The sequence below is a fragment of the Cajanus cajan genome, chromosome 6 (assembly GCF_000230855.2).
Source record: "Cajanus cajan strain Asha chromosome 6, NIPB_CcT2T_4, whole genome shotgun sequence".
NCBI classification, from domain to species: domain Eukaryota; kingdom Viridiplantae; phylum Streptophyta; class Magnoliopsida; order Fabales; family Fabaceae; genus Cajanus; species Cajanus cajan.
In genome coordinates, this window is record NC_138522.1 from 65,086,698 (window position 1) to 65,106,780 (window position 20,083).

General features: G+C 31.5%; 1 protein-coding gene and 1 pseudogene across 1 annotated transcript; both read left to right on the forward strand.

Annotated features, from left to right (window-relative positions):
* The first annotated feature begins 758 nt into the window (after positions 1-758).
* Positions 759-3,077, forward strand: LOC109797964 (putative LRR receptor-like serine/threonine-protein kinase RKF3). The gene has a single exon (XM_020358145.3). The coding sequence runs from the start codon at positions 1,024-1,026 to the stop codon at positions 2,917-2,919; it is 1,896 nt and encodes a 631-aa protein (XP_020213734.1). The 5' UTR covers positions 759-1,023; the 3' UTR covers positions 2,920-3,077.
* A 9,822-nt stretch (positions 3,078-12,899) lies between these two features.
* LOC109797030 (putative LRR receptor-like serine/threonine-protein kinase RKF3 pseudogene) lies at positions 12,900-14,842 on the forward strand (annotated as a pseudogene).
* The last annotated feature ends 5,241 nt before the right edge of the window (positions 14,843-20,083 follow it).

Consider the following 20,083-nt stretch of genomic DNA (forward strand, 5'->3'; position numbering starts at 1 on the left):
CAAGTTATTTATCCTATGAAGGAGATATTTATTCGTGATGATTTATCTATTCAATAATCTCTATTTGTTTTTAAATCAAGTAACTTATCAAAGAATAAATTTTTTATGGTATTTAATAATCTCTATTTCTATTTTAATTATTATCTATTTTAAAATTTTATTTTATTTCCTTTCCTCCCTTTTACTGAATCCGGTGTAAGACAAGCCACGTGACATGGGAAAAAGTAGAAAAATCTTTCACCTGGCCACCTTAAATTGGGTGGGTCTGTCTCTGGGTCATTTATAACCCATTCCCTGTTATGACTTACGACCACGACCGGTTATTTTCTCTGTGTGTACAGTGTAAGCCCCAATAAACCTTAACTATTCATTTTGTACAATTCAATCGATAAAATTAATTTCCCATTTAGGTTACATAGCCAGGTTCTACTATCAAAACATTAAATGAAATGTTTATTACATAATGATATATAAACATGTCAATATCAAAACAATAAGAGTAAAATACCAATTTTATCCTTGAAGTATTACTATTAAAGTAAAAAAGAAAACACTTAAAAAGTTTTCAAATATTTTAAATTGGTTTCAAAACTTTACTAAAATATGTATAATGTAATGAACAATATTTTATATTGTTTCTTGAATAAAATTTATAAAAGAATTATTGAAAGGCATTAGTAATGTGATAGGAAAAAAAAAGCATATTTAAAGAAGACCATACGTATGTTTTTAATTAAATATATGTGTATGGGTTGTTAAAGTTAAAAGCAGAGTTTGCTGTGTGGATGTTTAGATGAAAGAGGAGGGAAGGAGAGGAGATAGATAGATTGTGATTTGTGAGAAGGGAGAAGGGAGAGTGGTCAAAAGCGCACCACTGCGGAGTTGCTGGTACGTGTGTTTTATTCATTATAAAATACAATAGCTGCACAAGTTTGAAGAAGCGAATCAATCTCACACAGCAATGAATGACAGAGATAACTAACTCCACCAGATTGGTCAAAACTCAAAACACCACGAATCACAATGTCCCTTCCCTTCCATGCCTACCTCATCCCTCTCCTATTCCTCACTCTCCCAACCCCTTCGCTCGCCGCCGTTCCATGCCCCCTCAACATAACCGTCCTCCGGGTGGTGGGCGGCGGCGCCCGCCCCTCCTTCGACTCCGGGACGCAGTGCCACTACATCCTCCAGGCCCTCCACCTCCTGCAGGCCGACTACCTCCGCCGCAGCCACCGCTTCGTGCCTCCCCTAAACGCCTCCGACTCCTGCTGGTCCACCTTCCAATCCTTCATCAACGAGTTCGAGCCCAGCTTCGACATCCGCGCCTCCTGCGGCCTCCAAACGGCGTGGATCTCCCAAGGCTGCATGAACATCACCACCAAGCAACAATTCGAAGCCACCGTCCCCGCCGCCGCCACACAAGCCGTCCAAACGAACTGCAACCAATCCTTGGACAACAACTCCCCCTGCGCCCTCTGCACCACCAAACTCTCCACCCTCCTCTCCTACTTGACGGGACCCACCGTAGGGAACGTCACCGACTGCAGAGCTTACACTTCCATCTACGCTGCTTCTCTCTCCGATCAATACGGCGCCACCGACCCCGGAACCGCCAAGTGCCTCTTCGGGCTGGATTTCTCCTCTTCGAACTCCTCCGGTAAGCGTCGGGCCATTATCATCGCCGTTGTTTCGGTTTTTTGTTTGTTGGCCTTGGTTCTCTTCGTTGGGCTTTGGGCTTACTTGAGATTGAAAAAGAAAAGGGAGGGTATTGCGAGGGGGAAGGGTACTGAAGTGGGTTCTGGGTTGGGGTTGGATTCCATCAGCCAGAGTACCACTTTGATTCGGTTCACTTTTGAGGAAATTAAAAAGGCCACTAGGAATTTCTCTCGAGACAACATCATAGGAAGTGGCGGTTATGGGAATGTTTATAAAGGAACCCTCTTGGATGGTAGTCAGGTTGCGTTTAAGCGTTTCAAGAATTGTTCTGTTGCCGGGGATGCTAGCTTCACTCACGAAGTTGAGGTTATTGCTAGTGTCAGGCATGTCAACCTTGTTACCCTTAGAGGCTACTGTACTGCCACCACGAATTTAGAGGGTCACCAGAGGATTATTGTCACTGATTTGATGGAAAATGGAAGTCTTTATGATCATTTATTTGGTTCTGCCAAGAAGAACCTCAGTTGGCCCATTCGTCAGAAGATTGCTCTAGGCACTGCTCGGGGGTTGGCTTATTTGCATTACGGGGCACAACCTTCGATTATCCACAGGGATATTAAAGCGAGTAACATTCTTCTTGATCACAAGTTTGAAGCCAAGGTGGCGGATTTCGGGTTGGCCAAGTTCAACCCAGAGGGAATGACGCATATGAGTACCCGAGTGGCTGGAACTATGGGCTATGTTGCTCCTGAGTATGCCTTGTATGGACAGTTGACTGAGAGAAGCGATGTGTTCAGTTTTGGGGTTGTGCTTCTTGAGCTTTTGAGTGGGAAAAAGGCTCTTCAAACGGACCATGATGGTCAACCCTCGGCACTCACTGACTTTGCTTGGGCGTTGGTTAGGAATGGTAGTGCTTTGGATGTTATTGAAGATGGCATCCCGGAACCTGGTCCTCCAGAAGTTCTTGAGAAATATGTGTTGGTTGCTGTGCTGTGCTCTCATCCACAGCTATATGCTAGGCCAACGATGGATCAGGTTGTTAAAATGCTGGAGACTGATGAATCGGTACCCTCGTTGATGGAAAGGCCAATTCCTTTTATTGCTGGGAGGATTGATATCGAGAAATCTGCGCTTAGTAACTCGGGTCAGTTATGCAGTCCAACTGGTTATCAAGCATATACATTACAAGGTCGCCGCATATCTAGTTCTAAGGAGGAGACAGAAGAAGGAAGTTCCGTGTCCGAGGCTGTCACCACAGATTGAAATTGCATGGGGGAATTGAATTGTTTTCCACTAGCTGGTGTAGACATAATTTTTTTATACATTCAGATTTCAGATTGTATCTTTTTTGAAACGTTTTCTGTTGTAAAGGAAGAAAGGGGTGTACATAATTTGATTCTTTTTAGAGTTGTTTCGTTGCATGGTTTTTTCTTTACACTTGTTATTTTTTAACATGAACCGGGTAACATCGACCTTGCCCACAGATTGAACCTGAGGGCATCGTCTAGATTAAATCAAACATGTTGAAAAACTTAGGCGACAACATCCGTTATTTCGTCACCATGTTTGATTTTGGTGTGGTAAGGGTCAATGGTTATGTTTGCATTGGTTTCTTGTTCGTATTTGTGGTCATAACATGGGCTGCCATTATTGGTGTTATCATGCAATGGTTTCAGAAGGGGTGCATGGTGGAACAGGGTATTATCTTTTTCCTAATGTGAAAATAAAATAGAAATTATTAAGGATTATAAATCATAAATTAATTATAGAAGGAATATAAGATGCATGTTGAACGTCCTTATTCAGTATGTTTGGATGGCAGTCAACACCTAAAAATTACAGTATTTTATTATGACTTTTCAAAACATTAAAGAGGAACTTGAAGACTATGTTCACCTAAACATTAGGGTATTTAATTATGATTTTTCACGCATTAAAAAAACTTTACCAAAAACGTGCTTTACTACATTTCTAAGAGCACCTCCAGTTGGAGAGTGCTTAGTTAGTTTGTAAAAGTTAAACATCGTCCTTTATTTCGAGATATTACATTGTTTAAGTTCATGTGAAGAGATTTGATTTGTCCTACAAATTAATTTTTTAAAATTTATCAAAAAGTACAATATGAATTGTCAAAAAGTGGAAATACTTATAGGCAAACTCCTATTGAAACAAAAATTATGTAAATATAATATGAATTGCTTAAAAATGATGTGATACAATGAGACTCATTTAAAGTGGTTGAAAATTATTTATAAGTAACTTTCATTATAAATGTTCTAAACACTTGTTTTATCTACTTTATAGCTATAGATGAAATTTATGGGTTAAGCCAGGAGGCCTCTGGTTATGTTGATGCTTGTATGGATTATTCTATATCTTGATAACTAGCCCAATTGGCTTTTGTTTTATTGGACAAGGGAACCTCAACTCCCAACATCATACTCATATCATAGCTGGCAATCAGAGACAAATATATTATACGGATTCCGTTGTTTAAATATATTAGGATTATAATTTTTTGTTCATATATAAATTAATGCATTCGTTCTTAGACAGTATGAAACAACAAGTTGCGTGTAATAAATTACTCAAAAGCTTCTTTTCAAGTGGTGCTTTATATGGTGTGGTATTGCATAATTAACGATAACAACAAATTAGTCTGGGTGAGGCTATATAAATTAAATAAAAAAGAAAAGACGCAATTATTATTCTGATACAGCTAAAACTATTTGTATCATTGCGTGATCTGTTTTTCCATAAAATTATTAAAAAATAATAAAGTATACAATGATCATGATGTTCCAATTTAGGATTTTATCCATGTTATGCAGAAAATTTCATGAAGGTACTTTGGCCGTGCATGATCAAGCTCCTGCCTCACAAAATAAACCAATGTAGGGTCTCTAACCTCTTTTTAGAAGCTATGTTGTCCTTTTACAGTGGATTTGGAGTTTCGACCTTTGTCTTTTTTATTTTAAACTTTAATTGGTTCAATGACTTTATATATATTCAAAGATTTTTTTAAAAGTCTCTTTAAGGAATATAAAAAAAGAAAGATTGTTTTTCAATATTTTATCGAGTAAACTTGATCAAACACGTACTTCGTTCTCTTATAATATTAAATAGTTTGAAATGAATGGAGATTCTTCAAGCTAATTTGAATACAAATTTGTCTTTTGCCAGTATTAATTTCTCGTATTACCATCAAATGAGTTGTTGAATTCAATATTATTGTTCACGTGGATCGGGGATCTGGCTCTTAGATTATAAAGAGTCCAAGGTAAATTTTCTACAACAGGAACGTGTAACTTTCCCAGGGTTTGATACCTTAGATCTATTTAAATGAACTTCAAACTCCATTAATTTATGGAAAGGGTCAAGAGATTCTGTTGGAATATTGAGTAAACGGATAGAATCACCGGAGCTACCTTTGTAGTTGAAAGAGTAGATCAAAGGACAATTTTAGTTATATACATAAATGATCCTTACCGAAGCATGTTAAGTTGACATATAATATGGATGACCAAAATTATATTATTATAAGTCAAAAACGAACTAATTGACTCCTAAATTGTGGATTGACGTATACTCCCAAACATACTTTATGCAAACAAAGTATCACGTCATAGCTAAGGGCATGACTCGGCTGAGATGTTCCAATTTGATACACAGGCTAGAATGAGACAAATATCTTGTCGATCTTTTATGTTAAAAACACCCACAAAATCAAATTGTTTTCGGAAGTAATGGAGAAAGGGAAGGTGCTGGTCGCATGAGTAAGTGAATGTGATGGGTACCTATAAAAACTTACTTTGGCAATCAAGTTATAATGTGATCTAGCAAAAGAATAGTATATAGGGGAAAAAATTTATGAGATGACACGGGGTTTAAATTCAATATTTCAAAACTAATTTGTAACATAAAAGTTATTCTCCATTTATAGTCTTTGATATTGTCATATATTTAGTCGATATGATACTTGAATTTTTTTTATACTTACATCTAATATTATTGATTTTGATACATGGATAAATAATAGTTAACTATTTTTAATGATTTAGAATAGGTGGAGTTTGAATTTTTTTTCGAAACTATAAAGTTTAAATGCAAGTGAGTCACAACTTTAATATGAGAGGGCTTATCCACAAAATAATTCTAATATGACATGAGTTTTTTAACAATTGAATGTTTGAATAAAACTTCTTAACAATAAGGATATAAGTGGGTACGAGTAATCCATAAACTCGAATTGATCCAATGAATTTAGAACAAATTTTTTCAATTTTTGGATCAAATTCAATCTAACCTCATCAAAAAAAAAAAATTTGTTCGTCCCTAGAGTATTCAAGGCCGCTAAACCACACGCTTGGAGTTAATCCCATCAAAATATGATATTGTATAAGTTGGATAGCAAATTTTATATTTTTGACCTATGATTCAATTCGACCCAATTATATATTATAATAATAATAATAATAAATTAGTGTTTAAATGATTACTTATTCAAGACAATAACATCAATCACTCTTACTCAATAACAAATTTTGCATTTTTCAATTAATTGTATTGTAACAATACATATTTATTTTAAATTTTATTTTGCATTAATGTTGGTCATTTGAACCAATAATAATGTAACAAATTAACAAATTAATTTTAAAATTTAATTTATATTATTATTTATTTTATGATAATATTACATTTGTAATAAGATATTAAATATTTTATATCTATTATAAAATATTTAACTTTGTATAAAAAATAAATAAATTTAATTATGTTAACTCAATTAACTTAATCTAATTCAATCTATTTGTGATGAGGCTGGATTGAATTTTATTTTTAAAAAATATACAAATTTGATCAAATATAACCCGTTAAATTTTGATAAAATTACATAATAAATTCATCAAAACTTAACCCAATCCAATCTACTTACACTCATCTTAACATGGATGATGTGAGTTAGTAATTTGAATATTTTATTGTGATAGTGGGAGGACTGAGGAATACCGTATGGGTTACAAGCTCAGTGATTTCTTAGATGACGCCTTGACCCAAAGAAAATCTAAATACGTGGGACATATTAAATTAGGGTTTGTTAAACAATGTCTAACCCTGCAAAAGCTCATAACTCGAAACATATTCAGTAGTTCTGTTTTTATACTTATTTTAAACAAAACATCAATATAATCCGTGATACATTTTGATCATATTAAAAGTATGAAACTAAAGAGAGTGAAATAAATACACTGTTTTTTTTTTTTACAGAAAAAATAAAATACACCGTTTTATTTGCATGCCAAACACTACCTTTAAATTTTGCTTCTGAAATTAAAAAGGTGAAAAAATTAGTTCCACTAACAAAGTATTTTTTATTTTTTTTTACAGAAGTTCCACCAACAAAGTAGAACCAAGAAGAACATAACCATTTCGTTTTTACAAAAGCTACTTATATAAAAAAAATGACATATTAGTCTTGAGAGAGATAATACTTTATTATACTTTGTTTTTTCTTAGAGACAAATGATTTCAATAACTAAAACTTTTTTTTTACTAAAAGATAATTATATTATTTCATTAATTATGATAGAATTGATACAAGTAGGTACATGACTAAAAGTATGTAAATTAACATGAAATCTAGGCGCTATTATTAGAATATGAGTGATTTAATTGGCTTGTTTAGGAATAAAATTTACTGAGAAGTTGTGAATCAAATTAAGTTTTCTTTTACACAAAATCAAAATAAGGCCAAACTTAGTATTTATATAGGAGTTAGAGTGTATGCCATCAAAAACTTGCTTGTAGTCAAATTCAAAATTAACATTGTGGAGATGCATACCAATGACCCAAGTGATTGTTGCTATTAAGAATGATGTCTTAATTTGATGAATAAGAAGATTTGAAGGGAACCTAATTTCTAAGAATCTCTTTGGAAGAGATAAGTCCAAGAAAGGTGAAGGTTAAAGTCTATGATGGAAGATTATCCTTGAAGGCCATAGGACCTTTGACAAGGTTTATGGTTAGGAGGCTAAAGAAAATTATTAAAGAGGATGTGCTTCTTGGACCTTTGGTTATCATGAGCATAAAGTATGTATTCTCCTCATAGTTACTTAGTCTCCTATTGTATATAATTTATATAGTTTGTTTTCCATTCCTTTGTATATAGTAGTTAAGTATATAAGTTATTTTTACCCTTGTATTTAGAGGTGTATGTCTCTTTGTTTTTAGGTCATGCCTTTAGGATTTAGAGGCATGTTCCTTTTTGAAATGTATTCCATTTGACCTTGTATTCATGGTCACCATTTTTAGTTTCTTTGAGTTTAGTAGTTGGAGTGGAAATAACCATTTTTTTGATGTGGCAATAGCCATTCAAGGTGGTGTGGAAGTAGTAAAGGTGTGAAAATAGTCAAAAGTGATATTAGGCTTGTTTTTCTTTTGTTGGCCTAATGAATTGATTTGACTTGGTTCAACCTTCATTTGTTAACTAAAACAAACCAATTCCTTGGTTTTTGGTTTGGCCAAGATAAGCCTAGGCCACCATGGGCCTCCCATCTTGGCTATTCTCCACCTTGGATTGCTTCTCCAACCACCTAGAGACAAGAGGACATTTGTCACTTGTTCATTGGCTCTTGTAGATCTAGTTGTCTCCTACATGTCTCAAACATGTCTTCTAGAGTTTGTTTGTGATTGCTTCCATGCCATAGGTACTCAAATCTGTAAAAATAAAGGCGTCTATGTTGCACTTCAACATACCAAAGACAAGTTTAATCCAACGTTGGTAACTAGTAGCATAATTAAAATTTTGGTGAGAAACACTTATAACAGACAACTCTTCAACAATTTTCCAATGCCAAATGTAATCTTTGAAAGCATTGAATGACACATTTATTGATTTTTCTAAATCTTTCCAAACCTTCTCATTACGACGACACTACAAGCACCAAATGGTAAATATAAAAAGCAATTGTTGGTCCTTATTTAAATATTTTAGAATATAAAAAATGCATTCTTTAAGATTATTAGCATTATTTATAATTGAGTTAATATGATTCCAACATCCATAATTTCTCCACACATTTATAACATGAAAGCAACCAAAAAAGAGCATGTCATCCAAATTTAGGCCAAAATACACAAAATAAACAAATAATAAGATAGATAACATATTTTAAACTAAGACTTACCTAAACAATTAAATCTTAAAAGCACCTTTTTATGCCTTTTAAAAGTTCTAAAATTAATTAACTTTGTTTTTTCTCTAAAACATCACATCAATAATAGTAAATAAAAATTATTTCACACAAAAGTATAATGAGCAAAATTTATTAAAATTTACAACTTTTGATGAGTTTTATCTTTAAATGAGGACTGGTTTTTAAGTGGAAAGCAAGATGAACTAAATTTAGTGATTTTAGTAAATTTCAATAAATGATAGAGAGAATGATAGAAATAAAATATTACTAGCATCCTCTTTATATAAACTAGTGTGTAAAAAAAATTTTGTATCTCCACAAATTACTTTATAAAATAATGAATAATTAAAATTTATATAATAATGAATGATTATTAAAAGTGATCACTTATAAAGTGAAAAAAGTTTATAAAATAAAATATACACGTGTTAGTTAGAAAAAGTTATAAAAGAATAAAATGGTTAAAAAATGTATACACAAAAAAGACCTATTATCATTAATAATAATAATAATAATAATAATATATTAGAATGAAAATTTTATAAAATCATATAATAAATGACCGACGCGTAATGCATACCATCTTGCTAGTATGTAATGATTTTTTTTTAGTTTGATAAAATAGTTGAACCGAAAGAAACTCTCAATATTATAGGCTTTAACCTTGTGCTATTTTTATTAGAAAAAACTAAATAGCAACTATGTAATGATAGTTTACTAAAACAAAAACTAGATTGTAATATTCTTTTTTTCTTCTAATTTTGTTAATTAACAATTTTAGTCTTTTTATTTTTAAAATAGAGATATTTGATTTTTTAAAAATTATAAAATTTTAATAATATTATTAATTTAAGGTTCATTTATCGTTAAATTTTAATAATTTTTTTGTAATTTGTCATCACTTAAATAACATAATAATGTGATTTGTAGAATAAGAATTTAAAAATAATATACAAAATATTCTTATTTATATTATTTATTTTAATGAATGACTAATATTTATTAATTAATAAACCTTATTTGTATAATTTTTTAATTTTCTAAATATTATGTTACTAAATATTAAATTACATGTGTAAAGATTAAAATTTAATGGTTAATAAACGTTAATTTAAAAAAAATAATAAAATTTTATATTTTTAAAATAAAATGATTAAATATTTTTATTTTAAAATAGAAGGATAAAAACGTAATTTAATTTTTAAGAGATTAACAATATAATTAAACCAAATAATAATATAAAGAAAAAAAAATTGAATTTATCCATGAAAATTAACGTGTGTGCTTGCTTTGGATTTTCTTTACCGTGACACAGTCTTTCACAATCTCAAACCCAGTAAATGAAAGTCAAATTTGATGAAAAAATAAAAAAAGAGTTAAATTTCTACCTTCCTCCACAATTTCGTGGCGAACAAACAGGATCTCAGTAAAGTACTAACCTTGGTTATATCTTCGGCTTTACAGTTTACATATGAACTGTTTATATGTTCAAATTTTATTTTCTTCATTTTAATTAAAATCTTCTGTGCGAATTTATTAGAAATCAAAAAAAAAAAATCAAAAACAAAATATTATAGCCATTGAAATAGGTTATTGTTTTTATTATTGTGGACAACCATTCGAAAAGCCCATAAGAAACACTACAAACCTAAGCAAATTACTCTCACCAACTTCTCAATCAGTGTATACGAAGGAAACTCATGTGACAATAATACTTTAGCATAAAAACCTTTCTTTATATTCATAATTTGTTTTCTCTTTCTTAAACTTATTTGTTGGGAAATTGTGAAAATAATGATTCTTTATACACTATATAAGAATTGACCGAGCAAAATTTAGGAGATAAAAGACAATTTCTATTTTTCATACTTTCTTTCATATTCATTATTCTTCTTCTAAATAATGTTAGTGAGACTCTATCAAACATGATTATTTTTAGGTTAAATACCTCTTTTGGTCTCTTACAATATTTTTTTGTTTCAATTTAGTTTCACTTTAATTTTTGGTCTCAATTTGGTCTCAATAACTTAAATTAGTACAATTTGGTCCTTCCGTCCAAATGATTTAGACGGAGTTAACTGTTGACCACGTGGCATCTACGTGGATGCCACGTGGATGCGCACGTGGACGCCAAAATTCCTGGAAAAAACCTGAAACCTGAAACCAGAACGGCCCGTTCTGATTTTAGAACGGGTCGTTCTACTTTTGGAACGGGCCATTCTGATTTTAGAACGGTCTGTTCTGCTTTTGGAACGGACCGTTCTGAATTCAGAAGGGCCCGTTCCAAAATGCCATGCTTTTTATTATTATATCTATATTAATAAATAAAAAATACAATAAATTAATATTCATTTATGAATAAAACTAAAAAAAAATCAAATAAGATAAGACCTTCTAAAATATTTCTTTGATTTGAATTTATCCAGTTCAAAATCTTGACTAAAATGCCGCAATGTATTTCAAAAATTGAAAATAAAAATTCATAATATCATAAATTCAAAGACTGAAACATGGTTCAGAAACTAAAAACAAAAATTCAGAACATAACATTACTAAAAAAATTCAAAGAAATTATTAAGAAAGGAAATCAGCTGGGTAACGCTGAAGGAAAACTCTAAACCACAAAAATTCAGGTTGTACCTCCTCAAGAACAGGTTGTTATTGTTGGGGTACATCATCAATGTCTTTAAGGAAAAACACTATTTCGTTTTATCCTTGATTGTATAGTGTCAATTTGGTAGTAAGTGGTTCACTCCAGTTTGACTAACAATGAAATAAAACTTGTTACCATTGTCCTTAGTGATACACTGCATCATCCTTAACGATGTACTTTATAGCTCAAATATTTAGCAATTGAAGTTATTAATCCTCATTAACAATATTACTAAATCTAGTGTTTGAAATGCTTTGTATTTTGGTTTTTTTTTTACAAAATTCTGGACCAGAACGGCTGTTCTGGTTTCAGGTGTATTCAAGTATTTTGAGTTCCACCTACGTGGCATCCACCTGACATCCAGGTGGCCACCAGTTAACTCCGTTAAATCATCTAAGTCCCAAATTGCAACGATTTAAATTATTGGGGATCAAATTGAGACCAAAAATTAAAGTGGGACTAAATTGAAATAAAAAAACATTGTAAGGGACCAAAAGAGGTATTTAACCTTGTTTTTATCATAAGTCCGTTGTCATCGTTAAGGTCAGTACATCCAAGGTAGCCCATCCGATGTTCTTATCATAAGTTCATTGTCATCGTTAAGGTCAGTACATCCGAGGTAGCGTATCCGAGGTATTGTCCGCTTTGACACTCGTTAGACCATCACGATTTTTTTTCTTTAAAAGGCGCATCGGTGGGTTAAGGATGAAGGGTGTTTATAAACTGCCCTTAGCCTCGACTCCTAAGTGACGTGGGGCTTTTAGGCATATCGGAATTGTTGTGCACCAAGGGTTACCACACACATACATAAATGTCTCCACATTGGTAAGATATTATCCGCTTTGGGCCCAAGCCCTCACGATTTTGCTTTTTGACACCACCCAAAAAACCTTTCTATTAATAGAGACAACTGTGTGTATATATACCCATGTCCATCTTCTTGTTTGAACGATGTGGGACTTTGCTTGCATCTCAACCTGAATAAGTCCCTCAGTCAATGCTAAGGGGCAAGAGTGGCTTAGGCCCTCCTTCTAGTGCCAAATATTCCTATCGTAGGTTCACTGTCATCATTAGGGTCATTGTATCTGAAATATTGTCCGCTTTGCTTCGTTGGGCCGTCATGATGTTATTCTTTAAAAGGCGTCTCAGTGAGTCAAGGAAGGAGATTATTTATAAACTACACTTAGGCATACCGGAATAATGATGTTATGTAAAATTTGGGAGAAGAAATTAGATTTTAAATTGTTGGAGAGATGTATCATAATTTACTATTAATACAATATTATTTTTCTTTCATTTTTTACTAATATTTTCTAACAAAAAAAGTTTAATTTGTTGACGTTACGCGTGGAAAAGGAGAAAATGTAATGTGCAGAAAAAGCGAGGAAGAGAGTAGTTTTGAGATGGTCCCATGGTTAAAAGCATGCAATGTTTGACTAATTACCCGGAAGTTGTTGGGAATGTCGAAGTGCTCTTTTCACACAGCAACAAGCACAAAGACGAACATTCAACAATAGCATGCTCTCAAATCGAAAATCTATCTCACTGCCACACATTCCCAATGTCACTCTGTCTGTTCCTTATCACCATCTTCCTCACTTACCCTTTTCTTTCCCTCTCTGTTTCATGTCCCCTCAACATCAACCTCCTCCACCGTTACACACCCTCTTCAAACTCTGTCACACGCTGCCACGACATCCTCCAATCCCTTCGAATCCTTCGATCCGAATACCTCCAACGAACTCGTTTCTTCTCCCCTCCTCCTAACTCCTCCTTCTCCTGCTGGAACAATATCCAACATTTCATCCACCAATACGACATTCGCTCCTCCTGCAACATCACTTCCTGTTCCACTTTCAACTCATGCACCACCTTCACAACACGATCGCAATTCGAGGGATATATTCCTGTTTCCGTGCTTCGACCCGTGTGGAAGACTTGTAACCAATCTCTTAGCGCTCCAGTACCTTGTACTCTCTGCACCAACGCTTTCTCCGACTTGAATTCCTACCTTACTAGGAGAACCGCTGATTGCAACGCTATTGCTTTTATTTATGCTGCTTCCTTCTCCGATTTGCAAGACCCCGGAACCGCTAAATGTTTGTTCAGCTTTGGTTTTTCCTCTTCTGCTAAAAGTGGTAAGCGTCGAACCATTCTTATTGTGCTTTTTTCTATCTTAGCCGTCTTCTTGCTGGTCTTGGGTGCCCTCTGGGCTTACTTTAGATTAAGGAACAACAAAAAGGGTGTTGCTTTGGATTCTGGGTTGGATTCCATGAACCAAAGTACCACTTTGGTTAGGTTCACTTTTGATGACATTAAAATGGCTACTAGGAACTTTGCCGCTGACAACGTAATTGGGAAGGGGGGTTATGGAAATGTTTATAAAGGAACCCTCTTGGATGGTAGTCAAGTTGCGTTTAAACGTTTCAAGAATTGTTCTGTTGCCGGGGATGCTAGCTTCACTCATGAAGTTGAGGTTATTGCTAGTGTTAGGCATGTGAACCTTGTTACCTTACGAGGCTATTGTACTGCTACCACTGATTTAGAGGGTCACCAAAGGATTATTGTCACTGATTTGATGGAAAATGGAAGTCTTTTTGATCATTTAGTTGGTTCGGCCAAGAAGAATCTGAGTTGGCCGATTCGTCAGAAGATTGCTCTAGGCACTGCTAGGGGGTTAGCTTATTTGCATTACGGGGCACAACCTTCGATTATCCATAGGGATATTAAGGCAAGTAACATTCTTCTGGATCACAAGTTTGAGGCGAAGGTGGCGGATTTTGGGTTGGCCAAGTTCAAGCCAGAGGGAATGACGCATATTAGTACCAAAGTGGCTGGGACTATGGGCTATGTTGCTCCTGAGTATGCCTTGTATGGACAGTTGACTGAGAGAAGTGATGTGTTCAGTTTTGGTGTTGTGCTTCTTGAACTTTTGAGTGGGAAGAAGGCTCTTCAAACGGATCATGATGGTCAACCCTATGCACTCACTGATTTTGCTTGGTCATCAGTTAGGAACGGTAATGCTTTGGATGTTGTTGAAGATGGCATGCCAGAACCTGGTCCACCACGAGTTCTTGAGAAGTATGTGTTGGTTGCTGTTCTGTGTTGTCATCCACAGTTATATGCAAGGCCAACAATGGATCAAGTGGTTAAAATGCTGGAGACAGATGAATTGGAACAGCAAATGTCTTGTGTTGCTGGGAGTATCTACAGTGACTAGGTTGTTAAAAGGCTAAAATCTTATTTTGGTCCTTTATAATAATTGTTTGTTTTAATTTAGTCTCATTTTTATTTTTAGTCTCAATTTGGTCTTTAATAAATTAATTGATTCCAATGTCGGACTTCCGTCTAAATTATTTAAACGGAGTTAACTGTTGGTCACGTGAATAGCACGTAGATGCATAAGTGGATGCCATGTAGATCCCAAATTTTTTGAAAACACCTAGAACCAGAACGGTCAGTTCTAAAACCAGAACGGGCCGTTCTGGGTGCACTTTTGGTGTGTTATTTTTGCATCTGAAACGGGTCGTTCCAGATGCAAAATTAACACACCACGTACAAAAGAACGACCCGTTCTAAAACCAGAACGACCCGTTCTAAAACCAGAACGACCCGTTCTGGTTTCAGAACGGGTCATTCTGGATTCAGAACGACCCGTTCCAAAACTATAATAATTTTAAAAAAAATATTTTTTTATAGTAAAAAATTTAAAATTACTTATTTTTATAAAATACAATTATCTTATAAATAGAGTGATAACTTTTCCTTTTTCTCTTTTTGTCTGAAGAAATATTTAAGTGTCACTTAATAATTTTTTGCAACTTATTTAAAATTAGAGGAATAAAATGATAAAAATTAATAGGATAAACATAATAAAATTATTAATTTGTTTTCTTTTAGTGTCCTCTAAATTTTTACACTCATTTAAAATAAAAATATTTTATATGTTATTTTGAATTAATAAAATGAAGTATCATATGATTTTTAATTTTTAAAAAATTTTATAAATTTGATCTATACATGAAAAGCTTTTCAATTTAACAATTAAATTTTTAAAAATTTGATATATAACATTAATTATTAAGTAGAATAAATCTATCAAGACTTACTCTTGAAGTAAGTAAATTTTTTCTTCATTAAAAATGAAGATAATGGTAAAAACCCTTATTTGGTCCCTTATAATATTTTTTTGTTTCAATTTAGTCCCATTTTAATTTTTGGTTTTAATTTGGTCCCCAATAATTTAAATTATTGCAATTTGGGACTTCCGTTCAAATGATTTAAACGGAGTTAACTATTGGCCACGTAGATGCATAAGTGGACGCCAAATTTCATGAATACACCTGAAACCAGAACGGTCCGTTCTGAAAACAGAACGGCCCGTTCTGCATGCACATGTTATGTGTTAATTTTGCAATTGGAACGGGCCGTTCTAAAACCAGAACGCCCAGTTCTGGTTTTAGAACGGACCGTTCTGGATTCGTTCCAGATGCCAAATTTACACACAAATAGTGTAACCAGAACGGGCCGTTCTGGTTCCAGGTGTATTCGAGCAATTTGGCATCCATCTACATGGCATCTACATGGCATCCACCTAGCATTCACGTGACCAACAGTTAACTCCGTTTAAATCATTTGGACAGAAGTACCAAATTAAAATAATTTAAATTATTAGTGACCAAATTAAAACCAAAAATTAAAGTGGGACTAAATTGAAACAAAAAAATATTATAAGGGACCAAATAAGGGTTTTAACCGAAGATAATTTTACCATAAAATAAAAAATAATTAAACAATAAAATAAAATATATAAAAAATATTAATGTATTTATTATATTAGATATAACAAGATAATTAAAATATAATTAATAATATATATTTTATAAAATTATTAATATTTTATATATAAAAAAAGAATGAAAAAAATTTTAGTGGGGGCACTTGCCACTATGATTAACTTAGATTCGTCCCTACATGTGGTTGTGTGGTGAAATATTAGTCCTCTTCTTTTACTTCAAGTTCTACCTCTTCAAGAACAGGTTGTTGTTGTTGGGGTACATCATTAATGACTTCAAGGAAAAATACCATGTCATTTCATCATTTACTGTATAGTGTCAATTTAGTAGTAAGTGGTTCACTCCAGTTTGACTAACAATGAAATAAAATCTGCTACCATTGTCTTTAGTGATACACTGCATTGTCCTTAATGATACACTATATAGCCCAACTGTTCAGCAATTGAAGTTATCAATTTTCATTGACAATATTACCAAATTCAGTGTTGGAAATGTTTTGTACCTTGGGTCTTTTTCCTTCCACAATTCACAATCGTGAACTGACCGTTTGTGTTTAGCAGTGTGGAACCAGAACGGCTCGTTCTGAAACCAGAACGACCCGTTCTGGTTGCACTTTTAATGTGTTAATTTTGCACTTGGAACGGACCTTTCCAGATGCAAAATTAACACACCAAGAGTGCATCCAGAACGACCCGTTCTGGTTTCAGAACAGGCCGTTCTGGTTCCAGGTGTTTTCAAAAAAAATTGGCCTCCACGTGGCATCCATGTAGCCAACAGTTAACTCCGTTTAAATAATTTAGACGAAAGTCCGACATTGCAACTAATTAATTTATTAGGGATCAAATTGAGACAAAAAATAAAAGTGAGACTAAATTGAAACAAACAATTATTATAAGGGACTAAAATATTATTTTAGCCTTGTTAAAATGTGTCGGTAGTAACTTGGGGTCCACTTGGTTAGCATTATGAAGTCACTACACTTCCTATTTTAAGCAAGGAAGCTCAGGGCCACCTTCTGGACAGATACAAATAGAAATAGGATAAATTGGATTGTCTTCCATAGTTCCATTGGCTAGTAGTGTCACCACCACTTGTTTGAACATTTACATTATGCAAAATATAAGTGGTATAAAGAAGGTTCTTTAACCATGCAATTTGGCATTAATGTGTTAAATCTAATGATAAATTGTTAGATAGTGTCTAGCTTTGATTCTCGATCACAACATTTGTTGATAAGTTCTTTCTTATTTTTTAATCGAATTAGATTAATCTAAAATAAAATCTTAAAATATTGATGAAAAAAATTAAAAAAGATTCTTTTTATATGAAAAAATTATACAGATAAATATCTTTCGCAACTTTATGTTCTTCAGGGGATTTAATCCTTGTTATTTCTCCTGTGTTTCTCTGCTTAAATAATCCCAATCTCTTTTAGTTCCTTTTCTTTGGATGATTGGTTTCATGGAAATCATTCTTTATATAGAAATTATAGAGATAAAATCAATTTATTTATGCGATAAGATATGATTCAAAAAGATATCAATAAAAAATAAAATAAATCTTTTTTCAATTTTTTAAAAATGTCTATCGGTAATCAGTCTCATCCATAATAACAATTGTCTTCGCACTTAAATTAACAAATATAATTAAATATTATCATTTTTCTGATTTATTTAATATTTTATAATTTTTAAATAAAATCTAATTATTTATTGATTTATTATTTTATATTTTTAAATAAATTTTAATTAAATAATTAAAATAATACTTATTTAGTATAGAAATTTATTAATTATTTTTATAATATTAAAATAATTTTTTTATTATAATAGTTTATTTATTATAATAATTTATTTATTATCTAATATTTTCAAATAATTAAAATACATCTATTGTAGCGACTTTAGTACATAATTTATTTTTTATGATTTTACAATAGCCAACATCCTTAAAAAACAAAAAAGACGTAATTGTTGCTTCTTTGAAGAACATCCTCTTCTGATTTGCTCCCCGATAATACTTGCATTGCTACATGAGTTATTATTATTTTTCATTTTAAAAATTATAATTAGGATTACATAATTCACTTAAAATTATGTATATGTTAGCTCAACTTTCATCGTTAGATCCACTTAATGATTACATGAATATTTATTTACAAATTGATGTGATATATAAATTACAACTCATACAATAGTGTTTTTTACTTTTCTATAATTTATTATGGATTTTATAGTCATGTAATGTCATTATAAAAAAAAGTTATATTGTTTATCAATAAAATATTATTTTAAAATTACATCAGTCATCAAATTGGTTGGAATACTAGATTAGTAAATTAGATGTTGAATTCATGAGTCACTAATTGAACTACATTATTCAATCTCTATTAATTATTTTAAAAAATTATGTCATATATATTTTATATTTATAAATTTTAATAAAATTTATATCATGTTTTAAAAAAGTCTCTAAAAAAATTATAATCATTATAATAATAACAAAACAACTAAATAAATTAATATATAATTAAATATATAAATTTAAATTTAAAATATATTATATAAATTATTTAAGTCAATTATATAATTATATAATAATAAAGTATGTTAGTTTAATTGTTACTAAAATGTTAAATAATTATATTCATTTTTGTCTAAATTATATCTTCAAATAAAATATAATTTAATAATATATATTATTTATTACAAATAATAGCAAAAACTTATTTATCTCAGTAGTAAAACATTTACATGTACATGAAAAATGATATTTATTCAAATTTCATTTTTAACACTTGATCTGGGTTCGCTAACTACCGACTATTAGTTCAACCGGCCGATAATAGTTTTTAAAATAAGAAAAATTCTACGGTACTCATTATAATTGTGGGATACCGGAACAATTATTTTATATATTTTATTTATTTATTATAATTACTTATTTTCTTTTTATTTTTATTTAATATTTTTAATAATTTATCTGTATAAATTTTTTTATATCTTTATATTATTTTTATATTTTTTAGTTTATATCTTAATGTAGTAGCTATTATAATTAAAAATTTTAATATTAATATTTTGTTAATATGTTTTAGTTTTTCTTTGGTGATATTTTTTTTAAAATTTATAGTATAAATTAATTTTTCAGTTGTATTATTTTTTATTTTATTTTAATGTTTTTATAATATTATTATAATTTTTAATTTTTAATTTTTTAATTTTGTCATAAAAATTTGTTATGAAAATTGACCTTTATTTTTTTTTTGAATTAGTCTTTTTGATTGATTCATTTTATACAAATTTTTAATATAAAATTGATGTTATTTTAAATTTATTTATTCACATAATTTAATGCATCAAAACCCTTTAATTTTAATGGGTACCATAACAATTCTCTTAAAATAAATATGGTAAAAGTTAATAAATTTATTGCATATAATGGTATGATCGGATAACATTTTTTTATTTTTTTCTCATTTGGTATGTTTTTAAATCAAAATCTCTATTTTTAGTTGTATAATTTATTATACGGATTATTTCTTAGTTATAATGAAAGAGCAATAAGATATTTCGAAAGACACATAGTGTGTTTGGAAATACGTTTGTACACATTCTCTCTCCACGTCTAACATAATTTTACGTAGAAGTTATTGTTTATTGCTTCCGATCAAACGTAATTTTTCACAATGACTTTGCATCAACACTTGTCACATCTCATTATTAGATAGCTGAATGCTCAAGTTATAGCCTCTTCCATTTCAGCCACCAATCCTTAAC

Coding starts and splice junctions, on each gene's coding strand:
- LOC109797964 (XM_020358145.3), top strand. CDS start 1,024: ATGTCCCTTCCCTTCCATGCCTACCTCATCCCTCTCCTATTCCTCACT.